At 36.8% G+C, this 23,764-nt stretch overlaps 1 protein-coding gene and 1 pseudogene across 6 annotated transcripts in view; one reads left to right on the top strand and one right to left on the bottom strand.

Annotated features, from left to right (window-relative positions):
• The window catches only part of LOC113923651 (protein FRA10AC1), a 72,382-nt gene that overhangs the window by 34,139 nt on the left and 14,479 nt on the right, over positions 1 to 23,764 (top strand). For 3 of the 6 annotated variants that reach the window (XM_027596633.1, XM_027596632.1, XM_027596631.1), the window contains 8 exons: positions 122 to 217; positions 342 to 387; positions 913 to 1,055; positions 8,144 to 8,227; positions 8,815 to 8,899; positions 17,235 to 17,280; positions 19,308 to 19,421; positions 20,558 to 20,600. In XM_027596633.1, the coding sequence (XP_027452434.1) occupies positions 122 to 217; positions 342 to 387; positions 913 to 1,055; positions 8,144 to 8,227; positions 8,815 to 8,899; positions 17,235 to 17,280; positions 19,308 to 19,421; positions 20,558 to 20,600 (657 nt within the window). Of the gene's footprint in view, positions 1 to 121; positions 218 to 341; positions 388 to 912; positions 1,056 to 6,623; positions 6,701 to 8,143; positions 8,228 to 8,814; positions 8,900 to 17,234; positions 17,281 to 19,307; positions 19,422 to 20,557; positions 20,601 to 23,764 lie in introns of all 6 variants that reach the window. The other 3 variants (XR_003520389.1, XM_027596635.1, XM_027596634.1) reach the window with 2 other exon arrangements.
• LOC113923653 lies at positions 1,063 to 4,095 on the bottom strand (annotated as a pseudogene).

The following is a 23,764-nucleotide window of genomic DNA, read 5'->3' as shown; positions in this document are numbered from 1 at the left end:
GAGTCTTTTTTAAGACTTGAATTTTTAAAAAAACATGTTCCAGTTACGAAAATATGAAGAAATAAGAAACATCCTTTGAGAAAAATGAACTCTTTAGTAATTTTTCTTCTTCCCAAACCAGGACAATTGAAGATGATATATTGCTCAAAAAGCCATTTCAGAAAGAAAAACATGGAAAAGTGGCCCATAAACAAGTTGCAGCAGAATTGCTGGATAGGTATGTACCTCTGTAAATTTTTTTTTTTTGGTTTAAGATGTTTTTATAAACTCAGGGACTTGGGAATTTAATTCTATTAATTAGAATAAAGACATTTGAATTTGCTTAAAATTTGTCTTTACAGGGAAGAAGCAAGAAATAGAAGGTTTCACCTCATAGCCATGGATGCTGTATCCTTTTTATATTTCTAGATTTTTCTAACTAATAGAATATTTTAAAATTTACTTTTTTATTTCATAAAATCATGTAAAGTCAGGTAGACCCATATTATATTTTTAAAGGTAACTGTTTATTGATGTGCAGTCTTGTCATTTATACTTTTAAATACAATTCTTTTATTAACACATAAGAAAGACTCAGAGACAGAAATAATAAAACATATTACTAATGGTCTATAAGTAGGTTTACAAAGTCCATGAACATGCAGATGTTTTTCCAACCTGTTTTTGCCAAACTCTCAACATTTCTCATTTTAATACTGCTCTTATCTTTAGTCTCATTTTAACTCTTACTCTCTTACTACCTGGTTCTGGGCTGTTTAAGGTCTTTGTAAAACCTGTATCTAGCAGTAGATGTGTCTTTGGGCTGTCCTCAGGCCTGTTGTGGCTTCATCTCTCAGGCATGGCTTGGGGTTGTCGTCAGGCTATATCATACTTCCCTATTATGGCTACGTCTCATCTCAACTTTTTGGTAAGACTGTGGCTCGTTACACTAACTGCTACTACTGGCCATCCATATTACTGTTGGGAATATTGGAGAATGGAAGAGAAGCCAAGCAAGACCTGAAGTGTTTCTGGGTATTTATTACTACAGTCAGGATTAAGAGAAGGAGACAATGGCAAGTAGATACATCCCCTACCTATTGACATCTGTTTCACTTTGTTATCATTTCCTAATCCTTTTCTTTAAGTTATAGAAATTCTCTTACCACCAATTTATTCCTCTTATCTTCTAACCCAATAGCTGAACTTTCCCATGCATCTCATCTGCCTTGTTCCTTTGGCATTTCAACATCTATTGTGCCTCCTATGACACCACTTATTTGGGGGTGTTGGGGTATCTAGTTACAGCCTGGTGAGGGTGAAAGTGTAGGTTCCCTTTTCTGGCATGGGTGGAGGTGGGGCCACAATTATTTCTAGAATTTTTGGCTGGAGTAGAGTGGGTACTGTCTAAAAGTTACCTGTCTTGTTAGGCTGCCCTCTATCTTGGTTATTCAGTTAGAGAGAGCAGGCTTTGTTGGGACTGTTCTTGGCATTTTCAGCTTGCCAGCTTCATTTTCAAGTCTGAGTTTATGAGTCAAAAAGAAAACCTGAGGAGCTTACCACCGTGTCATACCATGGGTCTTGAGCTCCGTAGCTGTTATGCCTTCTTCTCCTCACCTTTCAGAATCTTCTTATATTTGTTTTAGATAGAAGTTTCAAGGTTTTTAGTTGTTCTTAGTGGGAAGGATAGGGAGAGGTACATCTTTGTCTACTCCATCTTCCTGGAAGCAAGGTCCCACTCAGCACCTGCTTTTGTAAACAAAGCTTAATTGGCACATATCTGTGCTTACTCATTGAGGTGTTAACTGTGCCTACTTTCATGCTGAAATGACAGAGCTGAGCTGTTGTGACTGGTACCATATTGTCTGCATATTGACCATTGACAGAAAAAGTTTGTTAACCTAAAAGATTGAAGTGACTTGCCATGGTCATATGACCAGTTAGAGATAGACCAAGAACTAGAAAGAACCCAAATCTCTGGATATCTGGCTTTTCTCTTTTTTCTTTTCTGAAAGTTTAGCTGCTTTGTTGCCAGCCTTAGAAGTATCATATTCTGATTCAGTAATCTGTTAGAACATACTGTGATGAATTAAGTCATTATTTACCTTTGATATAATAGGGTGTAGTCAGACAGTATTATGGATGAGGTCAGTTCTGTTATTTGCATGTTCAGCTCTGGAGAGAATACTGTTGAGCTTTTTAAAACAAAAAGTAAAATGCTCATATATCTTGTTATATTGCATTAAAAATAAACATGACTAAATTCTGATATATTAAAAGAAAGTATAAAAAAAGAACATCTAATTATATTTACAGGTTTTTTTTTTGATAGCAAGCATTTCTATTTATTTCAGGACATAATGTACTATTTCAAACCATGGAGGATACTAAATTTATAACTATTTAAATATCCATAGGGTATTTTATTTTTGTAAAGATAGGCTCTAAAAATCATAAACTGAATAGATTAGTAATATAACACACATCAAAATTATATTTAAAAAGGAGGCGGTGACTCTAGTAGCTCTGTCCTGTTGTTAAAGATGGTATAAAGAGGGGCGCCTGGGTGGCTCAGTTGGTTAAGCGACTGCCTTCGGCTCAGGTCATGATCCTGGAGTCCCGGGATCGAGTCCCGCATCAGGCTCCCTGCTCAGCGGGGAGTCTGCTTCTCCCTCTGACCCTCTTCCCTCTCGTGCTCTCTCTCATTCTCTCTCTCTCAAATAAATAAATAAAATCTTTAAAAAAAAAAAAAAAAAAAAAAGATGGTATAAAGATACTTTCTTAGAATGCCACCAAGTACTCAAACATTTGTAAATGCAGGTGTTATCAAAGTCTATCTCTGATTCTAGCAAAGAGAAACCATCCAAATTTTATTCTTTATATTACGGACATGATTTAACTATATCACTCTGGCATGTGGTATTACTGTTTTTCCTACTGTAGCAAGTCCTAGTTTTCCTAAGACCTTTCCCCTGACTATTCTGGAAATCAAATAAATTTATCATGTATTTCAAACCTTCAAATTAGAATGTTATCCTCATAAATGTATTTGCCAGGTTGGTATATTCACATATATCCTTTCCAATTTTAGGCTAAGCAAAAGACATGCCCTTAGAGCTTTATTAATGTATTAAAGGAAGACAGCCCATCTTATTATCAAGAGAAACTGTGATCCATGGAGCATCTGATAGAGAAAATATTGATTTTGATACATTATCTTCTTTTATTCAAATACCAGTCTGATCACACATGGTCCAAGAACACTTAAATAATAAGCCACATATAAACAGATCTTAAAGATTGGTCTTCAAACATTATAGCCAATGATTCCACGCTTGCCTATGATCTTGCCGACATAAAACCACATCTACACCTCGGTGGCCACCAAACCATTGAGCAGAGCTTCCTTAACTGTGAGCTGTTTGAAGCTACCATTTTGAGCACTCTTGACTATTTTTTTCAAGCTCTGAATAGCTGTAGGGATCTCAGCAGGGGTTGGAGGAACCAGCTCAACCTTGGCATAGTGCCAAAGTGTGGCCAGTTGAGGCTTTGAGTAAGTCACAGCAGTGTTCACCAGCGCTGGGGCCTTCTTCCGCAAGGTTACGGACAAATTGGGCCATGGTTCCAAGCTGGAAGGTCATATTTACAGGTTTTTGAAAGCCTACCGTTAGGATTGAATATTATAAAAGTTGTATCTTCTATTTTAGAGGCTTTATCATTACTGGAATAACTAAATTATATGTTATAGTAATAAAAGTTAAATTATACTCCTTATCTTTAGTCTTAGAAACTATAATTTATTTTTCATATTATTAATAAAATGAATATTGGTGTGAGGCTGTGTGTATTTCAGCAATAGAATAGGAAGGTCTCTTTTTCCCCAGGTAGAGCTATATTTTATCACAAGAGTAGTATATGCTTGAAAAATGTTCAAAACAACAGAAACAGTATTCAGTAGAAAGTGAAAGCCTCTCTGCTCTATAGTATTGACTCCTAACAATTAATATTTACCCTTTTAGATGTATTTTTTTAAAAGATTTATTTCAGAGAAAGAGCACGTGAGTGGTGGGGAGGGGCAGAGAGAGAGGGAGACAAGCAGACTCACCACTGGGCATGGAGCCCCACGTGGAGCTCGATCCCAGGACCCTAAGATGGTGACCTGAGCTGAAATCAAGAGTCAGATGGATGTTCTAGTATTAGAAGTCCTAGCCACAGCAATCAGACAACAAAAAGAAATCAAAGGCATCCAAATCGGCAAAGAGGAAGTCAAACTCTCACTCTTCGCGGATGATATGATACTTTATGTGGAAAACCCAAAAGACTCCACCCCAAAACTGCTCGAACTCATACAGGAATTCAGTAAAGTAGCAGGTTATAAAATCAATGCACAGAAATCAGTGGCGTTCCTATACACCAACAACAAGACAGAAGAGAGACAAATCAAGGAGTCAATCCCATTTACAATTGCACCCAAAACCATAAGATACCTAGGAATAAATTTAACCAAAGAGGCAAAGGATCTGTACTCAGAAAACTATAAAATACTCATGAAAGAAATTGAAGAAGACACAAAGAAATGGAAAAACGTTCCATGCTCATGGATTGGAAGGACAAACATTGTGAAGTTGTCAATGCTACCTAGAGCAATCTACACATTCAATGCAATCCCCATCAAAATACCATCCACTTTTTTCAAAGAAATGGAACAAATAATCCTAAAATTTGTATGGAACCAGAAAAGACCCCAAATAGCCAGAGGAATATTGAAAAAGAAAAGCAAAGCTGGCGGCATCACAATTCCGGACTTCCAGCTCTATTACAAAGCTGTCCTCATCAAGACAGTATGGTACTGGCACAAAAACAGACACATAGATCAATGGAACAGAATAGAGAGCCCAGAAATGGACCCTCAACTCTATGGTCAACTTATCTTTGACAAAGCAGGAAAGAATGTCCAATGGAAAAAAGACAGTCTCTTCAACAAATGGTGTTGGGAAAATTGGACAGCCACATGCAGAAGAATGAAACTGGACCATTTCCTTACACCACACACAAAAATAGACTCCAAATGGTTGAAAGACCTAAATGTGAGACAGGAATCCATCAAAATCCTAAAGGAGAACACAGGTAGCAACCTCTTCAACCTCAGCCGCAGCAACTTCTTCCTAGAAACATCGCCAAAGGCAAGGGAAGCCAGGGCAAAAATGAACTATTGGGATTTCATGAAGATAAAAAGCTTTTGCACAGCAAAAGAAACAGTAAACAAAACCAAAAGACAACCGACAGAATGGGAGAAAATATTTGCAAATGACATATCAGATAAAGGGCTAGTATCCAAAATCTATAAAGAACTTATCAAACTCAACACCCAAAGAACAAATAATCCAATCAAGAAATGGGCAGAAGACATGAATAGACATTTTTCCAAAGAAGACATCCAAATGGCCAGCAGACACGTGAAAAAGTGGTCAACATCGCTCGGCATCAGGGAAATCCAAATCAAAACCTCAGTGAGATACCACCTCACACCAGTCAGAATGACTAAAATTAACAAGTCAGGAAGCGACAGATGTTGGCGGGGTTGCGGAGAAAGGGGAACCCTCCTACACTGTTGGGGGGAATGCAAGCTGGTGCAACCACTCTGGAAAACAGTATGGAGGTTCCTCAAACAGTTGTAAATAGAGCTACCATACAATCCAGCAATTGTACTACTGGGTATTTACCCCAAAGACACAAATGTAGGGATCCGAAGGGGTAGGTGCACCCCAATGTTCATAGCAGCGATGTCCACAATAGCCAAACTGTGGAAAGAGCCAAGATGTCTATTGACAGATGAATGGATAAAGAAGAAGTGGTATATATACACAATGGAATATTATGCAGCCATCAAAAGGAATGAGATCTTCCCATTTGCAACGACGTGGATGGAACTGGAGGGTGTTATGCTGAGTGAAATAAGTCAATCAGAGAAAGACATGTATCATGACCTCACTGATATGAGGAATTCTTAATCTCAGGAAACAAACTGAGGGTTGCTGGAGTGGTGGGGTGTGGGAGGGATGGGGTGGCTGGGTGATAGACATTGGGGAGGGTATGTGCTATGGTGAGCGCTGTGAATTGTGCAAGACTGTTGAATCACAGATCTGTACTTCTGAAACAAATAATGCAATATGTTAAGGGAAAAAAGAAGAAGATAGCAGGAGAGGAAGAATGAAGGGGAGTAAGTCAGAGGGGGAGACGAACCATGAGAGACGATGGACTCTGAAAAACAAACTGAGGGTTCTAGAGGGGAGGGGGTGGGGGGGATGCGTTAGCCTGGTGAATAGTATTAAAGAGGGCACATTCTGTGTGGAGCACTGGGTGTTATGCACAAACAATGAATCATGGAACACTACATCAAAAACTAATGATGTAATGTATGGTGATTAACATAACAATAAAAAATTATAAAAAAAAGTCAGATGGATGTTCAACCAATTGAGCGACCGAAGCGCCCCCTTTAAGATATTTTTTTAACTTTGTAAGCATGTATAGTAGGTTTTGCATATTTAAAAAACTAAGTAGACTTATACTGTTTACTTACTCATATCATAGACACAGAACAACTCCTGAGCAAATCAAATCCTTAATTTTTTGCATTTCAGTATCAAAGGCACACAAAATTTGTAAATGACTATATTTTATACTATGGTGGCAAAAAAGAAGACTTTAGGCGATTGGGGTAAGTGTCATGAAATTTACATAGAATGGGAGGAAATTATGGATGTGTTTAAAGACCCACAGCTACTGTGTCTTCTGATTCTGTCATTCTCTCCTGCTTTCCATTCCAATTTCCTTATAATATCCTGGAGTGAAGAGGCTATCTATAACTTCTTGCTAAGTACTTCATCATGAACCCCATTTCTCTGGCAACAGGCCTCAGGTAGCCTGCTGAGCCAGATCTGTGTTTGGTGAGGTTATGTGAGGAATATTCATGTGCCTGATTATGCAGTAAATTTTTTTTTTTTTAAGTTTTGGGCAAGGATCTTTGAAATAATTAACTTTTTAGACCTTAGTGTTTGGGATTGCTTTTTAAAAGGTAGGGCAAACAGGAAAAAAGCCAACTCCTTCCTAATATTTGAGGCTCTTCTATCAGAGCCTCTTGGTTATGTGTGGGTTTTTTTCTCTGACTTAATAATTTTCTGAGTTTGGTAGAGCCTTAAAAAACTTTATATGATCTCATCTACCCCAAATTTATCTCCCTTCTCAATTTAGCCTGTATTCTCCAACAATTCCTTGTTCTACCCCCAAACTGTTAGCATCTTAAAATATCATCCCTTCCCCCCATTCTCTTCTGCCCTTACTTAGTCTTTCTAGGAAGCCGTAGTAAAATGAGGTATGGAAAACTCTTCATACAGGTTTTTTTTTTTAAAGATTTTATTTTCTTATTTGACAGAGAGACACCATGAGAGAGGGAACACAAACAGGGGAGTGGGAGGGAGAAGCAGGCTTCCTGCCGAGCAGGGAACCCCATATGGGGCTGGGTCCCAGGACCCTGGGATCATGACCTGAGCCAAAGGCAGATGCTTAATGACTGAGCCACCCAGGCGCCCCTTCATACAGTTTTTTAAATGTGATCTCAGTGGGATGGGGTTACTGTCACTTTTTAGATTCTAAAACTTACTTTCATTATTTTTCCTTATCCACTTAGTGTTTATTCAGGTTTCTCATCCTGGCTTTGGTGATTTAGCACCATCTGTATGATTGAAGCCAATATGAAAGGTGGATGGATGCCTTATCCACTTAACTTGCTTCTGTAGCAGCACTCTTTATAAGTGTCTTTTGAAAATATGGAAATTTTTTTTTTTAAAGATTTATTTATTTGAGGGATAGAAAGAGAGCGAGAGAGAGCAGGAGTGGAGAGGAGAGGGAGAAGCAGGCTGGATCCCAGGACCCTGGGATCATGACCTGAGCAGAAGGCAAATGCTTAACCAACTGAGCCACCCAGGTGCCCCAATATGGAAATTGTTTTTATAAGTATATGTACATATGTATATATTCACACATAAAACTATCTTAATCTTGATGTATTTTTTCTCAAGTATTAAAAAAATCTCACAGAACTAACCTCCTAAATTTGACTAATTTTGTGTTTATATGTAATTGAAATAGTTTTATTTTCCAGGGAAAATGACAAGACAGACATGGATGTTATACGAGAAAATCATAGATTCCTATGGAATGAGGAGGATGAAATGGACATGAATTGGTAATTTTTGCCATCTGAGATGTAATGCATAAATTGCTTTAGTCCTGTCTCTCCTGCTCTCTCCGTGTTTTCTTACCCTGTCAGCTGTCCAGGGCATTCAGCCCCGGCATGGAGGAGCTCTGAATGGAGGACATAAAAACATGCCTCAGAGTATTTGTGTCTGGTTTGGTTCTTTTGGTAATTTTTAGCAATTTTAACTGACTTCTCATTGCTTGACTTTGTCTTGGAAAGAAAATGTATTACATTTTTACTGTATTGTTTGTTGTCCTGTAATAGGCTTTTTAAAAAACTTTTAAAATATTTTGGGGAAAAGTAATACCTGAAAGTGGTTTTAAGAATGCAAACATTGCAAAAGGTGAAAAGCGAGGAGTAAGACTCCTCTCCTCTGTCAGTCTTCCAGTTTCCCTCCCTGAGAGAGCCACTATTAGTAGTTAATATTCAGGTATTCTATGCACATTTAAGTAATAGACCTCTTTTAAAACATTAATATTTATATCATATATGTTATTTATTTGACATTGCTTCCAAGTAGCAAACTGTGGTTGAATTTCTAAATGTAAAAAATTTATGTTTTTTTATGGATCTAGGGAGAAGAAACTTGCAAAGAAATACTATGATAAATTATTCAAGGAATACTGCATAGCAGATCTCAGTAGATACAAAGAAAATAAGGTATGCCTTTCAAATATTTATAGAAGGTTCTTATTTAAGTACAGTATTACTTTTTGTTATACTGTGACACCCCACATTATTCTTTTAAAGGTACTGAATGAGCTAGGTTATCCTGCATCTATGAAATATCATTTGGACCATTTAACCTCTGCAGCTATGAAATTTACAAAGGGCCCCTTAGTCAGGGGTGCTTTGTGAACTGAGGCATGAATAGTCTAAAATTAAACACAAGTGGCTACTGGATCCTGTTTCCTCCTGACTCTGGCCTAGAGCCTCTACTGATTATAATGAATGATTTGACACTGCAGAATGATGTCTTGTTTCATAGATGATGTTTGAAAATGATAGGCTTTTTTTTCAAATAAATTACCATCTGTAAAGAGGCAGATGCACATCTTCTTTTATACCAATGTCTATTCTAGTAGAATTAACTCTTATTAGTGCTATTTAGTAATGGCAGATTTCCGTTCCTGCTTTACATCTTACTTTAGTTGATACTAAAGTGATTTTTATTTCTATCTCAAATTTCACATTTGCAGCTAGAGAAGGTGACCTGGAACAGATGATCTCAGTTTGAAATGGGAGAGGGAATGTTGCATAAATCTGTATGTTTTGGATAGTGTATATTTGTATTAAGACAGACAATCTATTTAAAAAGTTGTCTTAGATTTATTTATTATAAGAATTTCTTTTTCATTTAATTAGTTAAATCTCAGAACCATGATTGGTTTAATATTTTTTTCCATAGTGCCTTTAATATGTGGGTTGCTTCACAATATTCTTATAGATAAAGAGTGTCCAGTTTTACAATCCTATTTACAAACCCATGCACATCATGTATCCCAAAGGCTTCCTCGGTTTCTTAGGAGCTAGCTCTCCTCTCTGTACTAGTTATTGATCACATCAAATCCAAAAGGCACCACGAGGAGTTACTTGAAGTTACTACACTGCAAGTTGAGTATGAAATACAGTCTTTCTAGGAGCACATAATAAAGCAGCTTTTTCACTGCTGGCTCATTTGTTGGTTGCTTTTCAGTATTAAGGACTGGGCAGGGTGCTGTGAATTAAAACATGACTGCCGTTCAAAAAAAACCCAAAACTATAATCTAGTTGAGGGGAGAAAGTTTACATAAAACAATTAAATATTTGTATTCTCCATTCAAAAAACATAATATATTACTGGAAAACATACTTTAAAGAGGATACTCTTGAAACAAATTATATTTTCTTATTAGACATGATGAATAATTACATATGAGGGTAAATCCAAGTAAGAAATCAGAAATAGGAAATGTGGAATGAGGCAGATGCTTTTTTTTTTTTAACTGTTTTTTAGGGGTAGTTTTAAGTTCACAGCAAAATTGAGGGGAGGGTACAGAGATTTCCCATATACCCTTTACCCCATACGTATGAAGGGTATCGTTTCTAAAGGAAAAGATGACTGTTTTTTGGCATACCATGTTTGAGTTAAGAATGGTGCCTTTGATTTCCTTGCTAGGATGCGTTTTCTCATAGTTTTATTTATACAAAGAGTGTTTTATTCACTTTTTACTAATCAGCTCCTTGCTCACTGCTTATTACTTGGGGCATTTTTAGTGAATTCCAGCCTTTGTCCCACACACCTATCCCCTTCCTTATTACTTCTTCCCTTTCATCATTGAGAATTTGGTTGAATTGTTGGATCAGTTAGGATTAGAATCAGCTGCAAGGACTGATGCACTCCTAAATAATACTGACTTAAATGAGCTAGAAGTTTATTTTTCTTCTACATAGAAGTCCAAGTAGATGGTGATGGAATTTTGTGTTTTCAGGAAGTTAGGATCTGTTTGTCTTATTGCTTGAATGTGTGATCTCTGTGCTAGAAGGTAAAGTAAGAGAAGGAGGCTTAGCACCAAATCCTGAGTAACTCCAGTATTTAATCCAGCCTATCAGCAGGAAAATGTATGTCAGGAAAGAATATAAAAACTCACTGAGGCAAAACCTCTATACAACCTTTAACTAGTAGGACATACCATATTTGTTTGTTATATTTCTTATCCCCTATAAGATTATAACCTTCTTAACAATAGACACTATTTTCACAATCATCTTATATCTTTAGCAGAGTGCCAAGCCCCGTAAGTAGTTGCTTAATACTTATTTGTTGAATAGATTAATGAATGGAAGAAAAAGTTGGGAAACTATTGCTGTACACATTTGTCTGTGCTTCAGTGGACATCCCAACATATATGTTGGATGGCAAGCAATCCTTACATACAAGTATAGGCTTAAAAATAGAACTAAACAGAGTTATTATTTTTTTTAATATTTTATTGTTATAAACAGAGTTATTTTGGATGTTTTATTTTTTTTCCTAGACTGGAGGGGGGTTTATTTTTATTGGATTTTAATCAGAATATTTTCAAATATTTGAGCCCCCAGTTGCATTTAAACTACAAAATTGCCTAATTCATATAGTAGGCGATAAAATAAAAATAGACCGTTAACTAGGCATTGAACATTTCATCTGAATTATCTCTTTTAATACAATAACCTTTAAGATTGGGGTTTTTATACATAAAAAGGAAGTAGACTGAGAAGTTAAGAGACTTTCCAAGGCCACAGAGGTAGTTAATGAATGGTAGAACTTACATTGGTTCTGCATGATTCTAGAGCTGAGCTTTTAAGTATTATAATAAACTGAATAGAAAACGAAATCATTTACTAAACCTACAGAAAATTAGCATATGGGTATGAAAGATCTTAAAAAGGCAGTGGAGAAAAATTATTTTTAGCCAAAAAACAAAGTTACGTTTAGGAATCTGGAGGGAAGTTTAACAACTTTCCACATTAGGACTCCAGAGGGTCCCCTTTCTCTTTCATGTTCATCACTTTGCCAGTGGGGAAAGAGCCATACATGAATGAATGATTGTGGTTGTGTTCCAATAAAACTTTATAAAATAGGCAGCAGGCCGTAGTTTGCTAACCCCTGGGATACTATGTACCAGGTACTATTCTAAGTACTATTCTATTCTCAGGTACTATTCTATTATGTGTATTATCCCATTTGAACCTCTTAGTCCAAAGAAGTAGGTATTATATTATCTTTACATTACATATGAGGAAACTGAGGCATAAGAACATTAAATACCTTGTCCAGTATTACAAAGCTGTTAAGTGGTGGAGCTAAGATGTAAACCCAGACAATCCAGCTCTTTTGCACTATAGTATATTGCCTCTTTACTGGACCATAACCTCTTTTTTTTTCTGTCAGTGTCATAAAACAAGATACATATTTTTTATTAATTTAGTTATTGTGCCCTAGTACTTGTATCTTTTATTAGGTAGTTTAAAAGTAAAGAAGAGGGGCGCCTGGGTGGCTCGGTCGGTTAAGCGTCTGCCTTCGGCTCACGTCATGATCCCAGGGTTCTGGGATCGAGCCCAGCATTGGGCTTCCTGCTCAGCAGGGAGCCTGCTTCTTCCTCTCCTCCTGGCTTGTTCTCTCTGTCGCTCTCTCTGTCTCAGTCTCTCAAATAAATAAATAAAAATCTTCAATAAAAAAATAAATAAAAGTAAAGAAGATTATTCCTTAACAGAAAAGTTGGTAATTGTTCAAATGTATTTTTAAATACCTGGAATCCTATAAGGAGAAAAAAGCTATCACAATGAAAATTAGGTTTGCTTCTTCTTTTTTTTTAACTTTTTATTTTAGTCACCCGGTGCTCATTACAAGTACACTCTTAATCAGCATCACCTATTTAACCATACCCCACCTCCACCTCCCTGCTGGTAACCATCAGTTCTCTATACATAAGAGTCTGTTTTTTAGTTTGTCTTTCTCTTTTTTTCCCTTTGCTCATTTGTTTCTTAAATTCCACATGTGAGTGAAATCATACAGTATTTGTCTTTCTTTGACTGACTTATTTCACTTAGCATTATACTCTAGCTCCATCCATGTTGTTGCAAATGGCAAGACTTCATTTTTTATGGCTAAATAATACTCCAGTGTGTGTGTGTGTGTGTGTGTGTGTGTGTGTGTGTGTGTGTGTGTGTGTGTGTATTACATCTTTATCCATTCATCAGTTGATGGATACTTGGATTGCTCTCATATCTTGACTATTGTAAATAATGCTGCTGTAAACCAAGGGGTGCATGTATCCCTTTGAATTAGTGTTTTTGTTTCTTTTGGTAAATACCCAAATAGTGCCATTGCTAGATTGTAGAGTAGTTCTATTTTTAACTTTTTGAGGAACCTCCATACTGTTTTCCAGAGTGGCCATACCAGTTTCATTCCCACCAATGGTGCATGAGGGTTCCCCTTTCTCCACATCCTCACTAAAACCTGTGTTGTTTTTAGCCATTCTGACAGGTGGGATATGATATCTCCCTGTAGTTTTGATTTGCATTTCCTTCATGATAAATGATGATGAGCATCTTTTCATGTGTCTGTTGCCCATCTGTATGTCTTCTTTAGAGAAATGTTTGTTTGTGCCTTCTGCCCATGTTTTAATTGGATTGTTTTTTGGGTGTTGAGTTGTTTAAGTTCTTTATATATTTTGGGGGATACTAACCCTTTATCAGACATGTCATTTTCAGATATCTTCTCTCATTCTATAGATTGCCTTTTAGTTTTGTTGATTGTTTCCTTCACTGTGCAAAAGCTTTTTATTTTGATTTAGTCCCAGTAGTTTATTTTTGCTTTTGTTTCCCTTGCCTCAACGGACCTATCTAGAAAAAAGTTGCTGTGGTCAATGTCGGAGAAATTATTGCCTATGCTCTTTTCTAGGATTTTTATGGTTTCAGGTCTTTAATCCATTTTGAATGTATTTCTGTGTATGGTATAGGAAAGTGGCCCAGTTTCATTCTTTGGCTTGTTGCTGGCCAGTTTTCCCAACACCATTTGTTGAAAAGACTGTCTTTTTCCCATTAGATATTCTTATCTGCTTTTTGAAAGATTAATTGACCATATAATTGTGGGTTCATTTCTGGGTTTTCTCTTCTGTTCCGTTGATCTATGTGTCTGTTTTTGTGCCAGTACTGTGCTGTTTGTAATGTAACTTGGAAGTCTGGAATTGTGATGCCTCCAGCTTTTCTTCTTCAAGATTGCTTTGGCTATTCAGGGTCTTTTGCGGTTCCACACAAATTTTAGGATTGTTCGTTCTAGTTCTGTGATAAATGCTGTTGGTATTTTGATAGGGATTGCATGAAATGTGTAGATTTCTTTGGGTAGTATAGACATTTTAACAATATTTGTTCTTCCAGTCCATGAGCATGGAATGTCTTTCCATTTCTTTGTGTTTCTTCACTTTATTTCATCAGTGTTTTAGTTTTCAGAGTACTGGTCTTTCACCTCTTTGGTTAGGTTTATTCTTAGATATCATATTATTTTTGGTGCAATTGTAAATGGGATTGTCTTCTTAATATCTCTTTCTCTTGCTTCATTATTGGTGTATAGAAATGGAACAGATTCTGTACTTTGATTTTATATCCTGGGACTTGATTGAATTTGTTGATCAGTTAGTCATTTTTTGGTAAAGTCTTCCAGATTTTCTATATCTAGTATCATGTCATTGCAAATAGTGAAAATTTTACTTCTTCCTTACCGATTTGGATGCCTTTTATTTCTTTTTGTTATCTGCTGTGGCTATTTTGTGAGTTGCTTGACTGGTGTTTTTCAGAAATATTCATTTTTACTGCTTTTGTGTTTCCTACCTTCATACTCTCATTTTTGGTTTTTCATTTCCTCTCAAGAAGTCCACCTTTATTTATTTATTTATTTTTTAAAAGATTTTATTTATTTGACAGAGAGAGACAGAGACAGCGAATAGAGGGAACACAAGCAGGGGGAGTGGGAGAGGGAGAAGCAGGCTTCCCACCGAGCAGGGAGCCCAGTGCAGGGCTCGATCCCAGGACCCTGGGATCATGACCCAAGCCGAAGGCAGATACTTAATGACTGAGCCACCCAAGCGCCCCAAGTCCCCCTTTATTTTATTTTATTTTATTTTTTTAAACTTTTTTATTTTATTTTATTTATTTATTTATCAGAGAGAGAGAGAGAGAGAGTGCACAAGCAGGGGAATGGCAGGCAGAGAGAGAAGCAGGCTCCCTGCTGAGCAAGGAGTTGGATTTGGGACTCGATCCCAGAACCCCGGGATCATGACCTGAGCCAAAGGCAGACGCTCAACTGACTGAGCCATCCAGGCGTCTCTCAAAGAGTCCCCTTTAATATTCCTTGCAAGGCTGGTTGAGTGGTCATGACCTCCTTTAGTTTTTGTTTGCCTGGGAAACTTTATCTCTCCTATTCTGAATGGTAGCCTTGCTGGATAGAGTATTTTTGGCTGTAGGTTTTTTCTATTCAGTACTTTGAATAGATCATGCCATTCCTTTCTGGTTTGGAAAGTTTCTGCTGAAAAATCTGCTGATAACCTTATGGGGTTTCCTCTGTGTGTAACTGTCTTGTCTTGCTGCTTTTAATATTTTTTCTTTATCAATTTTGTCATTTTAATTATAATATGTCTCGGCGTGGGTTTGCTTTTGTTGATTTTGTTGGGGGTTCTCTTTGCCTTCTGGATGTGGGTAACTGTTTCTTTTCCCACAGTAGGGAAGTTTTCAGCTATTATTTCTTCTAATAAATTCTCTGCCCCCTTTTCTCTTCTTCTAGGACTCTACTATAATACAAATGTTACTACCTTTGATGGAGTCACTGAGTTCCCTAAGTCTGTTCACACTTTGCATAATTTTTTTCTCTCTTTTGTTCATCTTGATTACCTTCCACTACTCTGTCCCTTAGGTCATTAATTCATTCCTCTGCTTCTTCTTGCCTGTTGTTTATGCCATCGAGAATGTTTCTCATTTCATTTATTGAGCCCTTTATTTCTGCTATGTTATTCCTTATCTCTGTGTTTCAATGATGCCTTCCACTCTTCTCAAGTCCAGTGAGTTTCCTTATGATCATTGCTTTAAATTCTTCATCAGGCATGTTACTTATATCTGTTTTGCTTAGATCTCCATCTATGACCTTGTCCTGTTCTTTCATTTAGGACAAATTCCTCTGTCTTCTCATTTTGTCTAAGTCTCTGTGCTTGTTTGTGTGTTAGGAAAGTCAGCTCTGTCTCCTGTTCTTGAGGGTACTGGCTTTATGAAGAAGAGGTCCTGTAGTGCCCTGCAGTGTAGTGTCCCCTCTTCTCCAGGGCTTGGTGCTTCTGGGAGTGTCTCCTGGGTGTACTACATGCACTCTGCTTTTGTGTCCTGGCCGCTTTATCTTTCAGGCCAGTTGTCTGCAAAGGTTCTCTTTGCCTGTCATAGGCAGTGTTTGGTCTCTGACCTGAATGTGGTACGTTTTAACTAGGTATGCTCTGGTCTGCTTGTGAAATGAGACCTGTCACTGACATTACCAGAACCAAGGCCTTGCAAGACTCCCTGGTAGGGAGACATGGTGTGGAAGGGGTTTGGGCTAGTTGTCTGGGGAAGGGGGCCCACTGTGCTGGGACAGAGGCAAGTGTGCCTGTGAAGCAGAGATTCTCTGGAGCATGGGGACGGGTAGGGCTTGGTGTAAGCAGGTTAGATAGTGAGGGTCAGCACTGCACTGGTTTCCACAGGTGGCCCTGTGTTTATTCTGAGGGGCAGGGAAGGGAAATGGTGCTGGCCAGTTTCTTTATCCCCAGAGGGGTCTTTCTGTGAACACTGCCTTTCTGGGACATGCTCAGAGATGAGCAACTGACCTCTGCACTGTGTGCCCCAGGCACTCTTCAGATCACTGTTTCTATGCTGTATACCCATGGGGTGTTTGACCTGCCTTTTGTCCAAGAGCAGTCCCAATGTCCTCCAAGTTGTGCCAGAGCCAAGCATGCTGACCTTTAAAACTCCAGACTTTTGGAGTTGCAAGAACTCACCAAATTTTGCCTCCCTTGTTTTCCAAGCCAATTGCTATGTGGATTCATTTGCCCCGTGCACTCCCCCATGTGCTAGTCTGTCTCTCGCCCCTCTCCCTGACCATAGCTCCCTCCCCACCAGCCACAATCTGTTTCTCTCCAAAGCCACATCTCCACACTTTCTACTTACTTTGATGTGGCCTCTTCTCTAACTAACCTTTAGTTGTGAAGTTTGTTCTGCCAGTCTACAGATGGATTTCTGGGGTATTTAGGATAACTTGATAGTTACCTAGTTGTATTCAAGTACTAGGCTTCAAGTCAAGCCTAGGGTCCTACTCTGCTGCCATCTTCCCTTCCTGGTGAATTAGGTTTGCTTTATAGATTGGTAAATGTCATGTCAGTTGTTGGCTGTATGTTTAGATGTATATACAGTTTAAATAGTGTTTAAATTTACACTGGCATAAATGTAATTTTTTTCTCATTAGTTTGGATTTAGGTGGCGAATAGAAAAAGAAGTAATTTCAGGAAAAGGTAATTCTTTTTTGAAATTTTACTTTTTAATAGGATAAGGTTATTTTGTTGTATTATTGAAGTCATTGGGTAAGATTATTCTTCATTATACAATAAATGGTTATCTATAAAAGTAAAATTAGAGACAATGTATTCATGATATTTTACTAGCAAAGGTCAAAATATAATGCTTTAGTGATTTTTACCTTTATATTTTTGCTTTTAGAGCATTCAATGGAGATTAAGTAGAAAATGTTTAAAGAGTTAAATCAGACTAATAAAGGATGAATACTTGAGTTTTTCTTTTTATCAACTTTTAGAATAATGAGTTGGTATTACTGTATTCCAGTCTAATCAGATTTTGAATGTAGAGATTAAATATCACTTTGAAACTAATAGAATTTTTGGACAGGCTAGTTCTTACTTTGGGATGTAATTGAGATTGAGCCTGAATATTTAGTCTTATGGCAAAAGATCAAACATTTGGTAGGCAATCAATAAATGCTTTTTATATGCATTGTTGTAGTCTCATAAATCTCTGAAAAATTAATATCTTTGTACTGTCTTATGATATAAAAGCTCTTTATTGATAAGTGCATTTTAAAGTGTTAATGCTTCTGAAAACTACAAAAGAGCATTTAGGAAATAATTTTAAACTAATAACTTAAAGAACCTTTAAACTGAAAATAAAGGTTGCACTTTAAAATGATTAAACATTGATGCCATCATTGTGGATCATTTACATCTTCCATAAATTGGATGTCTGTGTGAAGTATAAAACTGGATTTGCAATAAAATAAAATTAAGGAATAGGATTTTTTTTTTTTGTAGATGAAGGATCAGCCCTGAAGATACTCTAAAGGAGAAGGAAAAAGAATAAATTTAAAGCTAGTTTTAACTTTTCTTAGTATTACATTTTAGTTTGTGTTTTTATCTAAACAATGAGAAATTTTGAAATGTCTCACAGTTTTAAAATTTCATACTTTTATTAAATGGAATTTTCAGGTGATGGTAAGTAATGCTGCCTTTAAAAAAATTGATGAGCATTCTTTAAGTTACTATAACTGAAAAAAAGGATTAGTTGGTAAGAGAAAGCTATTGCTCTGATTTAGAATCATAATTTTGTTGCTGTTTTAAAAATAGAGCCATTACTGAATGTGCACAGATTTCATGAACTATTCATTTGGAATGAGTAAAAAAAATGCCAGTTTAGAAAAGTTATAGGTTGTTTGGACTGATAATTTTCAAAATTCATTTTGATTATTTCTTTTTATGAAAAGTTTAGATTTGTTTCTGTTGATGCAAATTATTGAGATAAAAATTTTTTTGTTTGTACAAATACAAGGTTCATCTTCTGCTGTGAAAGTAAATAGTTGTTGAGTAGTTTCTTTTATTTTTTCTCACAGATCATCAGTGTTAGTCCTTTTTTGCAGAATGTTTTAATATACAGTGGACATGATAATGTGTTGATTTTAGTGTCCGGTAACTCTAAAGTTTAGAGCATTGGGTTTAATTACTTACTCTACTTCATTTCAAAGTGCTACTATTTTAAAATGTGCTTTAAGTGCCATTTTATGCTGGTACTTAAAATAGAAACCATAATGTTAATACTTAAAATAAGAATTTTAATCAATTTAAAAATTATTATTAAATATTAAAAGGATTCACCCAGGTGTAAGTACATGTACTATGGAAATATATTTATTCTTTTTGGGTATTATTGAGTATGTATTTTTAGTACTTCCATTTTTCAAAGTATAAGATTTCCTAACCAGGGAGTCACTGAAACCCTGATCTGTATGGTGTATCTATCGAGCAAGAATTCTGTGACTGATTTTTTTTTAATAAACTTTTCTTCAGTTTTTTGATTTAATACTTGTATATGCATTTGTTGAGCATACTATAGTTATTCTCAGTTATTTTTTAATACTGACTACCTAAAACTAAGAATTTATGTGTGTTAAGAGTAAATTTTAGGAGTAATTCCAGATTGTACAGGTAAACATTGTCACTAACTATCATAGCTAATATTCCTTTCTTTATTGCAGGCCAGTTTTTCTGTGGAAATAAATGTTGTGATAAAAGAGAAGACTTGAAGAGTTGGGAAGTTAACTTTGGTTATGTTGAGCATGGTGAGAAGAGAAATGCACTTGTTAAATTAAGTAAGTTGGCTTTAGGTGGGATATAATAGATTTCTTCAATTTTATCTAGTAATTTAGATTTAAAAATATAGAGAGTAAAATTTAATTAAAAAAATTTATCTTTCTGGAAGTGCTCTTTTTTCTGAGTTTCCCAAAGTGACAAATAATTTTTTAGCCTATAATTTTTATATTCTCAGTATTATGGTGATATTTAGGTGAAACAGTTCTAATGCCAAATGTAAACCTACAATATGTAAAGTGAAGACCTCTTCCCGCTAACGTGGGAATGTCACCAATGCAGAATGAGATGCGGAGTATCAGAAAAGGCAACGTAAAATCTCATGTTACCTGGTAACCATATTGTTGTGGTGTGGACAATAAATACCCTCTCTTTGTGTCAATAAAGAAAAAACTTTTAGGATGGCATAATTGTTCTTGATATCAGTCTTAAAAGCTTATTAAGGTTATACCCCAGAGTGCAGCAGCTTCTGTTAATATGCATGTTTTAGAATCTGTTGTTCTTTCTTTTTTTCTTTTTTTCCCATAAATTAAGCTAGTCTTATCTGTGTCAGCTTCCTCGGTCCATCATGTTAGCAACCTTCTCTGGGTCCTAAATAAATGTGCTTCAGAGTTTTCTGCCTACTCCCTATAGGAGTCAAGAATTTCCTCATGTGCTACTTAATGCACACCAATGCAGAAGTTCCTCCTAGAAGTGCTCATGAGGAAAAGTCAATTGGTGTGAACTGAGATTAAGGCAAAAGAAGAGGCCACAACTGTGGAACTTCCTGAAAAGCTCTCTTCTATTTGAAAACTCTGAAAGCACTTCAGAGGAAGTGACTATACCCACACTGTTGTTATTAGATATCTTTGATGTGAGACACACATTAATGCTGTAAATGGAACAGAGTTTGCTTTTAGAATAAATTGACAGCACTTTTTTCTAAAGTAATGTTAGAATATTTTCTATTCCTCAAGCATTCTGTTACCCTTTTTATTATGCATATGCATTTTTTGAGGTGGAGAGAATCAGATTTTTTTTTTCAGATACTCTATAAAAGGGATATGAGGAATAATAAGAATGTATGATATTAAAGGTAGAGTAGCAGTACAGTTAATTCAAATTCAGCCTTTAAGTGGTATCACTTTTTTTTTTTTAGGGTTATGCCAAGAATGTTCCTTTAAATTAAATTTTCATCACAGGTAATATTATCTTTTAAAATGCTGTTGTTAACGTTTAGTAGTCTTGGACATAGTCACTTACCTGCACTGAATGTCTAAATGTGGACTTGACTGGTTGATGGTTTAATTAGTTGATTATACAGAATATCTGGCATTACTGTGTGATACATCATACACATATACTGGGGAACTGGAAGTTTGCCGTGCCTTACTCTAGCCAAGCAGTTTTTGTTTGTTTGTTTGTTTTTAAAGATTTTATTTATTTATTTGACAGAGAGAGACAAAGCGAGAGAGGGAACACAAGCAGGGGGAGTGGGAGAGGGAGAAGCAGGCTTCCTGCTGAGCAGGGAGCCTGATGCGGGGCTCGATTCCAGGACTCTAGGATCATGACCTGAGCCGAAGGCAGATGCTTAACGACTGAGCCACCCAGGCGCCCCTAGCCAAGCAGTTTTATTTATTTATTTATTTTTTAAAGATTTTTATTTATTTGAGAGAGAGAGAATGAGAGATAGAGAGCATGAGAGGGAAGAGGGTCAGAGGGAGAAGCAGACTCCCTGCTGAGCAGGGAGCCCGATGTGTTACTCGATCCCCGAACTCCAGGGTCATGACCTGAGCCGAAGGCAGTCGCTTAACCAACTGAGCCACCCAGGTGCCCTAGCGAAGCAGTTTTAAACATGACGGCCTGTGCAGGGTGGTAGATAGATGCTAGAATTTTTAGTTTGGAGTCAATGTTCAGAAGCCATAATATTCTTAGAAACTGTATTGTAAAGCAGATCTTCATAAAGTGATTCTTATGTCTCATTTCTTTTTTTTAAATTTAAATTCAATTAATTAACATATATTATTTGTTTCAGGGGTACAGGTCTGTGAGTCATCAGTCTTATATCATACCCAGTGCTCATTACAACACATACCCTCCCCAATGTCCATCACCCAGTTACCCCATCTCCCTAGGCCCCTCCTCTCCAGCAACCCTCAGTTTGTTTCCTAAGATTTAGTCTCTTATGATTTGTCTCCCTCGCTGGTTTCATCTTGTTTCATTTTTTTCTTTCTTCCCCTATGATCCTCTGCCTTGTTTCTTAAATTGCACATATGAGTAAGATCATAAGATAATTGTCTTTCTTTGATTGACTTATCTCACTTAGCATAATACCCTCTAGTTCCATCCACATTGTTGCAAATGGCAAGATTTCATTTTTTTGATGGCTGCATAATATTCCTTGTGTATATATACCACTTCTTTATCCATTCATCTGTCGATGGACATCTGGGCTCTTTCCATAGTTTGGCTATTGTGGACATGGCTGCTATAAACATTGGGGTGCAGGTGCCCTTTCGGATCCCTATATTTGTATCTTTGGGGTAAATACCAGTAGTTCAATTGCTGGATCATAAGGGTAGCTCTACTTTCAACTTTTTGAGGAACCTCCATACTGTTTTCCAGAGTGGCTGCACCAACTTGCATTCCCACCAACAGTGTAGGAGGGTTCCCCTCTCTGCATCCTCGCCAACATCTGTTGTTTACTGACTTGTTAATTTTAGCCATTCTGGCTGGTGTGAGGTGCTATCTCATTGAGGTTTTGATTTGTATTTCCCTGATGCCAGGTGATGTTGAGGACTTTTTCATGTGTCTATTGGCCTTTTGGATGTCTTCTTTGCAGAAATGTCTGTTAATATCTTCTGCCCATTTCTTGATTGGATTATTTTGTTCTTTGGGTTTTGAGTTTGTTAAGTTCTTTATAGATTTTGGATACTAGCCTTTTATCTGATATGTCATTTGCAAATATCTTCTCCCATTCTGTCAGTTGTCTTTTGGTTTTGTTGACTATTTCCTTTGCTGTGCAAAAGCTTTTTATCTTGATGAAGTCCCAAGAGTTCATTTTGCCTTTGTTTCTCTTGCCTTTGGAAATGTGTGTAGCAAGAAGTTGCTGTGGCTGAGATCGAAGAGATTGCTGCCTGTGTTCTCCTCAAGGATTTTGATGGATTCCTGTCTCACACTGAGGTCTTTCATCCATTTTGTGTCCAGTTTTGTGTATGGTGTAAGGAAATGGTCCAGTTTCATGCTTCTACATGTGGCTGTCCAATTTTCCCAACACCATTTGTTGAAGAGACTGCCCTTTTTCCATTGGATATTCTTTCCTGCTTTGTTGAAGATTAATTGACCATAGATAGAGTTGAGGGTCCATTTCTGGGTTCTCTATTCTGTTCCATTGATCCATGTGTCTGTTGCCAGTACTATACTGTCTTGATGATTACAGGTTTGTAATAGAGCTTGAAGTCCAGAATTTGATGCCACCAGCTTTGGTTTTCTTTTTCAACATTCCTTTGGCTATTCAGAGTCTTTTCTGGTTCCATACAAATTTTAGGATTATTTGTTCCAGTTCTGTGAAAAAAGTTGATGGTACTTTAATGGGATTGCATTGAATGTGTAGATTCCTCTAGGTAGCATAGACATTTTCACAATATTTGTTCTTCTAATCCATGAGCATGGAATGTTTTTCCATTTCTTTGTGCCTTCCTCAATTTCTTTCATGAGTATTTTATAGTTTTCTGAGTACAGATCCTTTGCCTCTTTGGTTAGGTTTATTCCTAGGTATCTTACAGTTTTGGGTGCAATTGTAAAAGGGATCGACTCCTTAATTTCTTTCTTCTATCTCGTTGGTGTATAGAAATGCAACTGATTTCTGTGCATTGATTTTATATCCTGCCATGTTGCTGAATTCCTGTATGAGTTCTAGCAATTTGGGGGTGGAGTCTTTTGGGTTTTCCACTAAGAGTATCACTTATGTCTCATTTTAACAGTGTTTTATTTGGAGTTTGTCATTCTTACACAGAATTATATACCTTTATTCTCATTTCAGATGTTAAAATTAGGCTCCTGTTAAGTGAGCTAGAATGTGTCTGTCATGTTGAGTGGGGGAGGAATATCAGTGTTCTACAATGTGCAGTATATATAAATAAGATCATGGGCTTTGAAACAAGACACCTGTGTGTTCCTCTCAGCTTCACCACTTGCTAGTTGTCTTCTTTGGGCAAGGTACTTAAACTCTGTAGAACTCAATTTTATCACCTCTAAAAATGAAGATGCCAAGGTTATTGTGGGGATTAATGAAAGTACATGTAAAGTGCTTGACATAGTGCCTGGCATACGGGAAGTTAAGCATAATGGGGTCCCTGGCATTGAA

This window comes from Zalophus californianus, chromosome 15, assembly GCF_009762305.2.
Source record: "Zalophus californianus isolate mZalCal1 chromosome 15, mZalCal1.pri.v2, whole genome shotgun sequence".
Classification (NCBI taxonomy): Eukaryota; Metazoa; Chordata; class Mammalia; order Carnivora; family Otariidae; genus Zalophus; species Zalophus californianus.
Note: the sequence above shows the minus strand (reverse complement) of the source record. Positions and strands in the feature narration are given on the sequence as shown.